This window comes from Condylostylus longicornis, unplaced genomic scaffold, assembly GCF_029603195.1.
Source record: "Condylostylus longicornis isolate FDR11 unplaced genomic scaffold, ASM2960319v2 ptg000055l, whole genome shotgun sequence".
Lineage (NCBI taxonomy): Eukaryota > Metazoa > Arthropoda > Insecta > Diptera > Dolichopodidae > Condylostylus > Condylostylus longicornis.
The window spans coordinates 1,942,361-1,955,750 of NW_026578024.1; the positions used below are offsets into that span (position 1 = coordinate 1,942,361).

Consider the following 13,390-nt stretch of genomic DNA (forward strand, 5'->3'; position numbering starts at 1 on the left):
TATAATGGGGTCTGTAACAAGTTAATCATAATCATAAGTTTAACTCTAATTCAAAAGACAATTAAAGTTTTGGAAAATTTGTGTAGCATCATTTTTTAAACTTTTCCGTTTAAATATCATTGAACTTTGTTATTAGAAATACTATTGATTTCACAAATACGCAAAACATAAAATAAATAAAACATAAAAACACTTAAGCTTACGTTTTGAGCTTTTTTTTGTTCGATGGTTTCTTCCATTTATTCTTATTTGCTAGGTAATTTTTGCGACAGAAATTAGCTAGCAAATTCTTTTCAAATTCTAGTTATTCTTTTCATATTAACAGTCAAATGCAATCGCTAAAATTAAATAATATGTTGCATTCAGGTTATTCCAATCAGTTATTGCTATACTCGTACTAATTTATCTTAAACCACAATTGAATAAATTTTTAGAATTACAAAACACTGCATTTAATTCGAACAGAAGCTACACAATCAACACTTTAAACATAGTTAGTTCAGTAAAAGCCTAAATGCCAACCTGAAAATATGAAACCAATAACAGTTTTTATTTTCATATTTTTACAGTTGCATAATGTTAACGATATAAACGCAAAATCTAATTTGCATTCGACGGTTGATTTAAAACGCATTTTGAGAATTGAAAAATTATTCATTGGCATTTTGGATAATTTTGTAACGTCTTCAATTCGAAGTATTCATAAAATTAAAGCGTAAGTAAAACCAAAGTTCGTAATTGAATATCTTAGATACTAACACGACATTTACCAGGTCTTTAAGAAATCAGATTGAAATAAGCAACTTAAGTTTCATAGGAAAACAAAAATTTATGATTAAAATTCGCTCAGGTCTCCGAAAACTTCAAAACTATAAAAAAAGTAAGAAAACTTAATCATCTAAATTACGCTCACTTTAAAAATTTTAATTATTAGGATCTAAAAATAATTTTGTATTGATTTTAAAACGTAATTGTGAATCGATGCCTACCTTATCAGACGTTGAAAATATTGTAAAGAGAGTACAGTTAATTCAAAGAGTTTATAACATAACAGCTGCTAATTTTGTGGACGGCAAAATATCACAAACAATTAGAATTTCATCAAAACTTTCATTATCAGACTGCCTTCGAATCGGATTGACAATGAGTGGCTTAAAATTTAATTCGTTTGCGAGTGATTGGTTGCATACAGCACTTAGTCGATTGAATCAAAGAAAATCAACTTTTATTTCTGAGCAAATTGATGAATTTAAAATTAAGTCAGAGCTAATCTCGTTAAAAAAACAAATAATTGATTTTCATAGAAAAGATGATGAGAATTTTAGAGACATAACCTTAAAAGAATTCGTACAAAAGTTTAGAAATGGTGACAACGATTTATTTGAGTCGACAGTAAGTTGCAAATTAATATTAAATGTTTTGCAAAGTGTATAAGTAAAATTTTAAAGTGTTTGTGTATTTTATAAGAGTAAGCTAGCCTGTTTAGGCTGAAGAAACTCAAGTAGTGGCTTTGTTTGAGTCTCTCTTGAGTTTCTAAACAAGTCGGTCTAATCACGATTAATGCCAAAACAAACGCTCCAAACTTTACCAAATTGTGTCTTCTTTAATTTAAGTTTAAATTATACAATTCAATTTAGCATTCGAAAATCTTATCAACATTTTGTCAACGAGCTCAAAAGAATAAAAGGATAACAGCGAAGAAATTAATTTGCCAGTATCAGATGAAAAATCATCCATTTTTAAAATTAGCTCCCCTAAAAACGGAAATATATAATTGGGATCCATACATCGTAGTATTTCATGATGTAATTTCTAATGATGAAATCAAAGTGATTAAAAATATATCATCAAATAATCTGCTGAGAGGAAAAATTTTCAATTTCAAAACACAAATGGGTAAAGAAGATGAAAGTCGAATATCAAATAATTACTTTATAAAAGATGATGATCACCCTTTGATTAAAATTCTTAATCAACGGGTTTCGGATATGTCAGGTTTATCAACTGAATATTCTGAAATAATGCAAGTAGGAAATTATGGAATTGGTGGATATTATGGTATACATCACGATTTCTTTAATAGCGATGTGGTAACATTAATTTAAGCAGTGTTCTACAATATTTTTATATATTCCAAAATATCTTTAATATTTTTATTCAATCAAAACTAATTTTAGAAGGGGAACTCTACAAAAAAATTTCCTCAGTACTGGTTGGGTGATAGAATAGCAACAGTTTTGTTTTATGTAAGTCTTAACATCTTTTTCGAGTTGGTGGTTTTAATAATTCTAACTGACTTTAAACTTATTACAATTAAAAGATGTCGAATGTTAAATATGGTGGAGCAACAATTTGGCCCTTCATAAATACGAGTATTCTTCCAAAAAAAGGATCGGCGGTATTGTGGTTTAATTTGTATAAAAGTGGATTACCAAATTTTTACACCCTGCATAGCAGTTGTCCTGTTGTAATAGGATCAAAATGGAGTATAAGTTCTTAAAATTTAAGTATATCAAAATATATTTTAAATTGTGTTTTTTAGTTCTAACTAAATGGCTTCGGTCAAAAGGGCAAGAATTTAGGAAACCTTGTGGCTTATATCCTGATCATGACTATAAATTTTTTTCTAATTAAAAATTGTTTTATAGAAATTGAAACGAAATTTTAATAAAATTTTTGATATTCTATAGTGATAATCCAACCTGTATTTACACTGATAATGAAATTTCAAAATTCCAAACTCACAATGCATTTTTCATATGAAATCTCGTTCTTTTCTAGTTAGGTCTTAGAAAAAACAAATTATTCTTTTGCTTTATATAAAAGTTTTCTGAAACAGCAAAAAACTTTGTAATAAATTGAGTGGAAAAAGCAGAAGTTTTATTATGATTATAAATTCAAGAAGCTGTCGGACGCTCTAAGAATTTTTTGTAATATTCTCTGAATTCAAGGGTAATTTAGATCGGTAAACCAGTCCAAAATAACAAACAAGGCCAAAAAAAAGGAAGAGCGGAAAATTTATAAAAAAAATGTTGAAGCCATGCTTACATTTTTTTTACGCCATGATGGAAACGTATAACATGATCGTAACGCAAGCACAAGGCAAAATTAAAAATTGTTTTAAAAATTTTTTCAATTTAAATTTTGAATGAACTTAACTTCTTTAACTTTCTTACACTCAACAGCACTGATTGATTGATGATTCAGCATTTTTAATAATTTTTAAAATTTTAATTTTTTACCGCTATTTGTGATGCGCATCAAGCATGCAACATAAATTTATTAACGATTCAATAACACAGAAATAACTTTAAATATTGAAGGTGAAAACTTATAAAAATTTTAGAAATGTAAAATTGCCAAGACATAAAATGCATTAAAATACAAATTAAATTTTAATTATTAAAAAATATTTTTATTTCAAACACGTCTCGTCGCTGGTTTATGTTTAAAAAGTTTATAAAGAAACCACAACTTCTATTCTATCATACATAATTTTTTTGCAATCATACACCTATGCGTAAAAGTATTGCCATAATAAAAAATCAAAAGCACAAAATTAATCCGCTTATATTACATAAATTTCAAATTTAGCGAATAAGATAATGTCATATGTACTGTTGTAGTGACCTAAAGTAATGAAATAATATCACCCAGTCCTTTGGACTCCTTTGGCAGAAGAAAAAATAACTTAGCAAATAATTGACAAATTTTAAAACGTTACACAATTTACATGCGAAAAAATTTTGTGCCTCCTATATAAAAATTTAATATTTTATTATGTTCTAAAAATTTGCAATTTTTAAAAACTTCTAATTTGCTCAAACATTTGGTAACACTTTGAACACAACAAATTTTGTAAAGTTTTTCTAATAAAATTCACTTGAGTAAACTTAAATTCAAATTAAATCTGTTTTCGTTCAGTAGTTTGTGAAGTAGCGTAAAAATAAATGAAAATATGCTAGTAATTTTAAATATTGCGAGTCTAATTTTTTTGTTGAATAGTTCGTGTTTACTAATTCAAGTTAGCGCAACAAATAATCGCGACGATTTATACTCATCCGTTGCTTTGTTGGAATATGTTTTAAATATTGAAAAAATTTACGTTGAAGCCCTAGAAGACTATATTTTAAAAGCGGAATCGGAAATTAAGTCGCTTAAAAAGTAAGTTCGAAAATTTAACAAAGAATACATTTGAAAAATTTTAAGCACTACGTATTGAAAAGCTATTTTTGCATTCTAATAATAAATTTTTAAAATATTCAATTAGAAAAGTAATTATAGTCTAGTACTGCTTTTTAGGGCAACCCGAATTTTTCGAAACCAAACCAGCACTAAATTAAAATACAACTCTATTCTTTTTCAATCATTACGAAACTTTCAACAAAATGCCGAAAGTAATTTGACTTTGATATATCAGGCTTTAAAAGATTTAATAAAAATTTCGTACATTGTAGAATTCTTAAGAAAGGTTAAGAACACCAACTCAATTTATGAACACTTTGTTCCCATTCAATCTGATTTTGATGGTGCGATATCTGGTTTATTACGTTTGCAAAGAATTTATGGTTTTACAGCTGAACAATTGGTAAAAGGAAATTTATCAGACATAATCCAATTATCATCAAAATTAACAGCTTACGATTGCTTTAAAATTGGTCAAAAACTAAGTGATTTAAATATACATGAGTATGCAGTGGGATGGTATAAGGCAGCACTAAATCACATTAACGAAACACAAGAAAATACTTTTAATAGCTACAATAAGTTAGACAGTCAAACGATTGCTGAATCGTTAAAATACTCTAAGCTTTTAACAAACGATACAGGTGATACGGACAAATTAGTTGGCTTTGAAGTAATTCCTTGGAAAGATTTACATTATTTGAAACCTTAACTAAAACTTTATTATATTAATTTTATTTTAAAGGACTTGGGGTTAGTGCAATTAGCATGTCGAGGATATCTCGAAAAAGAACCATACGAGAGCCGAGAGCTGCATTGTAAATATGAAAACCAAAACCATCCGTTTTTGAAACTAGCCCCTTTAAAAGTTGAAATATTGAACTTATCACCGTATTTAGTAATTTATCATAATGTAATTTATGATTCGGAAATTGAAGTTTTGAAGGAGCTTTCACAAGATAATTTAGAAAGAGCAGGAACATGGAATAATGATGAAGGCAAAGATACAAGTACAACATATAGAACTAGTAAACATTCATGGATTGATAATGGAACACACCCAGTTGTCGATATATTAAATCAAAGAATGTATGATATGACAGGATTGTCATTAGAAACTTCGGAAACACTACAAATTGCTAATTATGGAATTGGAGGGCATTATGATATTCATGTTGATTATTCCGAACATTCAGATGATCCCAGATATAATAGTGCTGATGCATTTGGAAGTGAATGGGGATTCGGTGATAGAATAGCAACAATCTTATTTTACGTAAGTACTAAATAAGTGCATTACTGGTTACCGATTTTTTTTGTCGTCCCTGTCTATACAATTGCAAATAGTCAATTGATTTGTGTAAACTACCCAAATTGTTTTTATTATGTTTTTTTCATAACTCTCCCAATTTATTGTTAATTTATTGTAAAATAATTTTTGTTGTTCCACTACGTGTTACTTGCAGCTTTCTGATGTTCCACTAGGGGGCTCCACTGTTTGGCCCTATATAAAAGTTAAAGTAAATCCAGTGAGAGGAAACGCAGCTTTCTGGTACAATCTGCATTATAGTTTAGAAGGAAACGTTTATACATTACACTCATCATGCCCAGTTGTAATTGGATCTAAATGGGGTAAACATAAAATTTGATATACCAAAGCACATTAAACAGCTTTATTTAAAATCTTTGATTAGCTGCCAACAAATGGATTTGGTCACAAGCTCAAATATTTAAAAGACCCTGTCAATTGGAATTTGACACAAGTGTGGAGGAAGATATTGAAATATAAAAATAGTAAATAAATTTATTTGATAACTTTAAATTTGTATTTCATTCTGTACTATTTGAATTTTACCTGCACTTGGCTCATCACAGGTACGTAATGAATTTTGTATTTCACTTTTTGAACTTTTATACATACATACATTTAAGTACATTTTATTCGAATTGTTCTTTTCAGTTTTCAGCAATTATTTTATATCTAAAACAATTTGGTGGCGGAAGTTTCTGTCATGCTATGAGCAAAATATTTTGCTTGTGTAAAGTGCAAATCAAACTTTGTAAATTTCAAACATATTCAGTAATGAAACCCCAAACCAACGGTTTCAATATTAATGTGTTCTTTATACAAAATAATTGTCAAAAATAAGGAAACAAAGCACAATATAGTTAAGATTAAGGTGGCAACTCAAAATTTCTTATTAAATAGGGGCTTAAATGTTGACTTAGGTCAACGTTCTGAATTAAAATCAAATACGAATAATAAAAATATTCATAGTACAGCAAAATGGAAAATTTATTAAAGTATTGTTACTAATTACAATTATGAATACTTCAAGATTTGCTATGATTTTTATATTATTCTTTTGATCCAGTTAAATGATCGCGGTAAGTTAAACATGGCCTCCGGAACTCTTGTCCTCTAATACGAATCCACTTGTTTATTACTAAAAGGTTAAAAAAATTTCATATTGTAATTACGGAAAATGATCATCTGAAAATCAAAAAGAAAACATTACCCCATTTAGATCCTAATATTATAGGACATGCGCTATGGCGAGCTAAGTAATCTGGTGCACCATCTGCATATAAATTATACCAAAATGCTGCCGAACCTTTTTTGGCTGAAGTCGTCACTTGAATATTTGGCCAAGTCGTTCCACCTCCTTCAGCAACGTCCGACATCTAAATTATAATTAAGCTTAAAATTGTAATTCTTTTAAAAAGAACCTCGTTTAATACTTACATAAAATAGAACTGTTGCTATTCTGTTGCCCCATTTATACAACCCGAAAGGTTTGTTTTCTTTCTAAAATTGCTCTAAATTTATATGTTATTATTCGTTTTTTTTTTGCGAAATTCTTACAGATTCTTCAGGATCAGGAAAATAGTCCGGATGAAGATCGTAATGACCCCCTATGCCATAATTCATCAATTGAAAATTTTCACTATATTCTATTGACAAGCCTGATATATCGCTTACTCTTTGATTTAAAGTATGAATTACTGGATGTGTATCATTAGAAAGCCATGTTAACTTGCTTGTACGAACTGCCGATCTCACTCCGGTTCCATTATATTGATTCCAAACACTAGCACGAACCAATTTTTCAGAAGACAAATTTTTAAGTATTTCGATTTCAGAATCGTAAAGGACATCATACGAAACAGTTAAATAAGGTCGCAAATTCATTATTTCAGTTTTTATGGGTGCCAATTTCAAGAATGGATGATTTTCTCTTTCATATTTGCAGAATAGCTTTCGCTGTTCTGCAGGTGACTTTTTCAATTCACCCTTGCAACCTTTTTTTAGAAGATTGTACTCCTGAAGTAAAAAGAATAGTAGAAGGGGCAATACAACAAGATAAAAATTAATTTTTAGCAAAAAAAAATTTTTTTCCCTAAATTTATAAAAATTTTTTAACGACTTACCAACAAGTTTCCTTGAAATATGGTACCTCTTGGTGGTTTTAAAGATACAGGTGATTCGTTCCTTGATTTTAGGTGAATATATTGTTGGACGAATATTAGCAGATTTTTAGCGAAATGTAATGCATCCGAATGACTGAAATTTTCTCTTAAGGTCGTCAATGAAATTTTAATAGCATCTTCAATATTTCTCAAGCTACCTTCCTCATATTTCGTATTTAAAAGAAGATCAATTATTACATTCTTATCCTGCTCTGGTATTATTCCTCTCCAGCCTTCCTCTTCAACGCGTTTTAGAGCGTTTTCTAGCCATTGTATTGCATAATGATGAAAATTCATTGCTCTTAATTTCAACGCCATCATAAGACAATCAAATGCAGTAAATTTTGTTCCAAAGTCTATCCCATTGATAACGCCATTAGCAATGTCTGCAGGTGGAATATCATAAATTTCTTGAATTCGTAATACACCAAGAGTTGCTCCTTCCAAGTCTTGATCATTCGGGAAATCATTTTCAGTAGTGATTCTTGTAAAATTTTTAATAGATTCTAAAAAAGTAAAATTTCATAGAAAAAGAATAATACAGTGTGATACTATTGTCTACAATTTGTCTGTAAAAACGAAAACTATCACTTACCTGTTGCTGTAAATTTACGATTATTTTCAAAACTTGTAATATTTCTAGATAATTTTCTCTTCAACATTAGCAAATTAAGAAAGCTATGTACATGAAGTTCATTATTTATTTGATCTGAATTATTTTGTCGCCTTTGACCGAATTCATTTATTGATCTATTGTGAAAAATTATAATAAGTGAATAACTAACTTTAAAAAACAAATATATAGAAGTGGTAACCAAGATAAAAAAAGGAAGTGAGCACCGTAAATTCAGTTCAAGAAATTTTCAAATGACGAAAATGTTCTTATGGCATTATGTATGCATCGATGAAATAAATTAAATTGAAAGAGTGGAAATTCTGATATAAAAAATGGGTAAAAAAAATGTGATTGGAAAACTGAGATACAGAATAAGGTCATACAGGGTAAGACCTGTAACGTGGTATAATTTTTCGCCACCAGAAAGAACGAATAATTTTATGAGAAAATATTATTCCTGGGAAAAATAAATATTTAGCCCCCAAAATCCCATCTTTTCACATAAATAACGGACGCTTTGTTTGAGACAAAACGTAGTTACTTCTGTATATTTTCAAAAATATCTCGACAGCTGTATTTTTAATTATAGTGTTATTTTAGGTGAACTTCGTCACTAAATTACTCAATATACGTACACTCATTTATAAATAATATTAAACACCATATTATTGCACAGCTGCTTTAAAATTTTAGTTGTGTACATACATAAATATGATACTGCATTATAACCAAAAGAGAAACACTTAAAACACTGGTCTATATTTAAAAAAAAATTTAATTAAATATGAAAAATAACAAAATTGCATAAACATAAAAGAATAATCAAGATCACAGTTTTTGGAAAGATAATTAACTGTAAGGGAATTCAGTTTTTCTAGAGCACTATAGAATTTATTAAGTAAAACGTGTTAAGTTTAATCCGTGAATACTCGTAAAATTAAATTTTCTATAAGTAAATTGTTCTTTTTTAAAATAATTGCTTCTTCATTCTAACCTTTTTACTCCTTTCTTTAAATATTTTATACTATAACTGAGCTCGTAAAAGCTTTTTCTAATTTACAACCTATTGCGTAAAAGTTATAAAGGTCAAACCCTTAATTATATATAAAACTTACTTTCTTAAAGAATTGATATTTCGTTCTGAATCGGTTATATAATTGGCAAGGCTCTTAATTAACAATTTCTCAACATTAAATATAGCATTTAAAGCAGTTATTGACGAATGTAAATCGTCTCCCTCTTGCAAGCAGCAACAAACACACACTAATATAAAAATTACAATTAAGTTTTTAAAAATCATTTTAATAAAATAATCTAAGTTTTTCAAAAAAAAACAAAATTAATTTTACATACGGAACGTAATATAGATACTCCGTTTCACGTACGACTGATTGAAGAAAACTAAATTGCACTCTTAATCCAGTTATATCAGTTGTAAAACAATAACTTTTCTTGTAATTGTCAAAGTTTATTTACCTTTTGAAACACATTTTTTGTTAGGTATTTTCTAATTGTATAACAATAACAACTGTCCTAATACAAATATTTTTTTTTCATGCAAGATATGTATGTGTGCAGTATGGAAGAAATCACCTTATGAAGGGAAATTTTTTGGGTTAAAAATACGAAGCAACAATTTTTTTAACACAAATAACAAATAGCTCCCCTAAAAATAAAGTGTTATATAATAGGTTAACCATTATGCTTATATTTTAAAAGCAATTGTATACTGATAATGGGACACCAGAAATGCGGATTGTAAGATAAATATTTATTTTATTAAATTTTCAAAATGCGGTGTCAGAAATATTTGTGCAATAATACGAGGCAAATAAATTGCCAAAAAACTAAATTAAAAATGCTTTCAGCCACCTCCTCCGCTAAATTAAAAATTACTTGTTACTTTCGTGATAAACTCAACATTATCGAATTTATTCGATATTTGATTATTATTTTTTTTTTGTTTTGTAACAAATTGTACTCAAGTGATCTAATTTCTATATAGTTGTAGAAGTATTTATTTTCACGTTTAGTTACTACCACTACATACATGAAACAGTCAAACCAAACTTCATTCTATTGAAATTATTTTCCCTTTGTTGAAAATAATTTCAGTTTTGAAGCTTGCATTTCTCATTCAGAAACAATTTCTTGAAGCATTTTTTTAGAAGGTAGGTAATAATTATAATAAAAAACTTAAAAACTGATACTCCAGTATTCTGAAAAATGAGTTTTATTTTGAAAATCTCACATAAAATCATATAAAACTTTTTTCAAAAAATGTTTAAATTTCAGCAATTGTCGAAGCAAAACTTGCCTATAAGAAATACGCTTATCTTGTTTCGCTTTTAATATTGCATTGTCCGACAAGGTTTGCGAAACATTTGTCCACCCATGCGAATCCATTTATTCATAACTGAAAAGATAAATTTAGGTAATTAAATTAATTGGTCGTATATTAATGCATATACATATATATATGTATTTATATTATTAAGTTACCCCATTTGGAGCCAAGAATGACAGGACATGCTGCATGTTGTGACTTGAAATCAGGTTGGCCATCATGTCTCAAATTATACCAAAATGCTGCTGTTCCTTTTCTAGGATAAGCGATTACATTAATTTTGGGCCAAATAGTCCCACCACCATATTGAACATCAGACAACTATTAATAAATTCATCTAGTTCCTAAGGTACAAATTATATAAAATTACATCAAATATTAATACTTACATAAAATAGTACAGTTGATATTCTATTTCCCCATTCATAATAACTAAATGGTTGAAAATCATTCTGAAATAAAATAAGAGAGTGTTATGTAAAACAAAATATTATCAAATCAGTACGACCTCTTCACTAGGTTCATTTAAATCATCGCTATGAAGATCATAATGCCCACCAATACCATAATTCATCATTTGAAATGCCTCGGATGTTTCCATTGTCATTCCAGTCATATCATTAAGTCTTTGATTTAGTACGGACATTAAAGGATATTCGTCATCATAAATCCATAAGTATTTACCAGTGCGAACATTTGACACTTCGGCTCTACCTTCTGAAGGATTCCAAACCTTTGCTCTAACTAATCTATCTGCTGAGAGTTCTTTTAACATTTCAATTTCCGAATCATATAGCACTTCATGAAATATAACCAAATATGGTGAAAAATTCAAAATTTCTAATTTTAATGGTGCCAACATTAAAAACGGATGATTATTCTTTTCATATTTACAAAATAATTTACGTTCCTCTGATGGAGATTTTTTTAATTGACCAGTACAACCCTTCCTTAGTATATTCATTTCCTGAAATACTATGTCTAAAATATTATATTTTAGGCTTTCTCCAAAATTTTATACCTCAAATGAATACACATTTAATGCACCTTGAGGAAAGATCTTTTCTGATACAGTACTTATATTTGATGTTAAAGCTGTGAAATGATCAACATATTCTTTTAAATTTTTAGTGAGCTCCAAATCATTTTCATGGGAATTTTCTTTCAAAGTTTTAGAAATTATTTCAATTGCTGTTGCCAAATTTTGAGCCCCTCCTTCTGCATACAGGGAATGTCCGAGATTAGAAACTATGAGATTTTTTTTTATTGCAGGCTGAATTCCCCGCCAACCTTCTTCATCGAAACGTTCTAATGCCATTTTATACCATTCTATGGCGTAGTAATGATAATTTTCTTTTGCTAATACCCGAGCAACCTCGAAGCAATCAGCTGCTGAAAATGTCGAATTAAATTTTATTCCATTTATCACACCATTTGCCATTTGTTCAGCTGAAACACTATAAACTTCTTGAACACGAAGTAAACCCAGAGTAACTCCTTTTAAATCATGTTCCGTTGGTAGTATTAAACTGTTGTCTGAACTTTGTTGTCTGTAATTTTCTATAGCTTCTATAACAAAATAAAATTATAATTATACATTATTAATTATAGACAGTAAGTAAGTAAAATATAGATAGCTTATATACGAGTAATACCATACCCTTTACTGTTAAATTTAAATAAAGTTGTAAAAATGACGTATTTAGAGAAAACCGTTGTTTTATTGGGAGCAACTTTATTAAAGCTTTTAATTGGGTGGAAAAGGAAGACCTTATATCAACGTTAGTGCTGGTTACATTTCGGTTCTCTTTCTGTTGATTTGTTTTCCATCTATGTATGAACCTATGTAATAGGTTTGCCTTATTAAATAACATTAATTGTGCTTTGAAAATAAGCAGCTGAGATTTTTTTAAAATAATGAATATACCTTTTGAGATAAATAGTGCTTTCCTCTGATTTTGAAATAAAATCTGAAAGATTTTCAATCAATATTTTCTCAGCATTAAAAATTTCATTTAGAACTGTAACTGAGGAGTACAAATCTTCAGCTTCTTCAAAATCATTGCACACAGATAAAGTCCAAAGAATTTGGAAAAAGCTAGCGATTATTAATAAGCGTTTAAAGATCATTATTCATTGGTTGTCACCGTAAAGAACCAACCCGGTATGCCAACTTTTTACCGTTCAAAGTCAATAATAAACTAAATCATAATTTAATATAAAAATTTTCTAGATTAAAATTCTTCATTTTTTATCTATTGCAATTAACATTTTACAATTTCACGAATGTCTACATAGATAGAAATAGACATATACGTAGAATTGTTGAAGAATATTAAAAGCGTTATCTGCTTTATTTCAAAATTAAACAATTTGCGATTAGAGGAAGAACTTTTAACAACCTCTTAAATGTCAAGCTGAATTTTTGTCAGTTTTGTGAGTGATAATAAACGACTAGATAAAAAGTTTTAATGTCAATTTGGTTGTAACGTCGAACAGCGGCGAATATCTGAAAAGATTATTTATTTAATTATTTTTGTTTTTATTTTATCAAAAATAGTTTAATGAAATTTTGATAAATTATTTTTATTCATTATCGATACTACACTTAAAAAAAATAAATTTTATTAAAAAAGATTTATTATAAAAATTTCTGTTCAAATGTGTACTTACTCAGTATTGAGACAAGTACATTATTTAGAAATTCTAAGACAGAAAATATAAGAGCGCAAGAAATATGAAAGGGTTTAACATTAACTAAAAAACTTTAA

At 28.4% G+C, this 13,390-nt stretch overlaps 3 protein-coding genes across 3 annotated transcripts; 2 read left to right on the top strand and 1 right to left on the bottom strand.

Annotated features, from left to right (window-relative positions):
* Positions 1–530: 530 nt before the first annotated feature.
* Positions 531–2,672, top strand: LOC129611921 (prolyl 4-hydroxylase subunit alpha-1-like). Its single transcript, XM_055525345.1, has 7 exons — positions 531–715; positions 774–880; positions 935–1,392; positions 1,638–2,090; positions 2,178–2,246; positions 2,321–2,486; positions 2,543–2,672. The coding sequence occupies exons 1-7, from the start codon at positions 531–533 to the stop codon at positions 2,632–2,634; spliced, it is 1,530 nt and encodes a 509-aa protein (XP_055381320.1). The 3' UTR covers positions 2,635–2,672.
* Positions 2,673–3,080: 408 nt separating this feature from the next.
* Positions 3,081–5,974, top strand: LOC129611923 (prolyl 4-hydroxylase subunit alpha-2-like). The gene is made up of 6 exons (XM_055525348.1): positions 3,081–3,102; positions 4,026–4,164; positions 4,303–4,858; positions 4,931–5,461; positions 5,652–5,817; positions 5,880–5,974. Exons 1-6 carry the CDS (start codon positions 3,081–3,083, stop codon positions 5,972–5,974), a joined length of 1,509 nt encoding a protein of 502 aa, XP_055381323.1.
* Positions 5,975–6,543: 569 nt separating this feature from the next.
* On the bottom strand, positions 6,544–12,449 carry LOC129611925 (prolyl 4-hydroxylase subunit alpha-1-like). The gene is made up of 13 exons (XM_055525349.1): positions 12,416–12,449; positions 12,280–12,285; positions 11,641–12,188; positions 11,128–11,586; positions 11,009–11,071; positions 10,775–10,940; positions 9,388–9,535; positions 8,252–8,406; positions 7,618–8,105; positions 7,038–7,510; positions 6,932–6,962; positions 6,705–6,870; positions 6,544–6,632 (listed from the first exon to the last, which is right to left on the bottom strand). Exons 1-13 carry the CDS (start codon positions 12,447–12,449, stop codon positions 6,544–6,546), a joined length of 2,826 nt encoding a protein of 941 aa, XP_055381324.1.
* Positions 12,450–13,390: the final 941 nt, after the last annotated feature.

Bases quoted from the DNA above. Each gene is read 5' to 3' on its own strand.
- LOC129611921 (XM_055525345.1), top strand. From the start codon at position 531: ATGAAACCAATAACAGTTTTTATTTTCATATTTTTACAGTTGCATAAT. The intron at 716-773 runs GTAAGTAAAACC...GACATTTACCAG, and splicing joins AGTATTCATAAAATTAAAGC to GTCTTTAAGAAATCAGATTG. The intron at 881-934 runs GTAAGAAAACTT...TTTAATTATTAG, and splicing joins ACTTCAAAACTATAAAAAAA to GATCTAAAAATAATTTTGTA.
- LOC129611925 (XM_055525349.1), bottom strand. From the start codon at position 12,449: ATGGAAAACAAATCAACAGAAAGAGAACCGAAAT. The intron at 11,072-11,127 runs GTCGTACTGATT...ATTTTATTTCAG, and splicing joins TAAATGAACCTAGTGAAGAG to AATGATTTTCAACCATTTAG. The intron at 9,536-10,774 runs GTAACTTAATAA...TTTTTATATTAG, and splicing joins CATTCTTGGCTCCAAATGGG to TGTGTGTTTGTTGCTGCTTG.
- LOC129611923 (XM_055525348.1), top strand. From the start codon at position 3,081: ATGATCGTAACGCAAGCACAAG. The intron at 4,859-4,930 runs GTAATTCCTTGG...TTTATTTTAAAG, and splicing joins ACAAATTAGTTGGCTTTGAA to GACTTGGGGTTAGTGCAATT. The intron at 5,462-5,651 runs GTAAGTACTAAA...TGTTACTTGCAG, and splicing joins TAGCAACAATCTTATTTTAC to CTTTCTGATGTTCCACTAGG.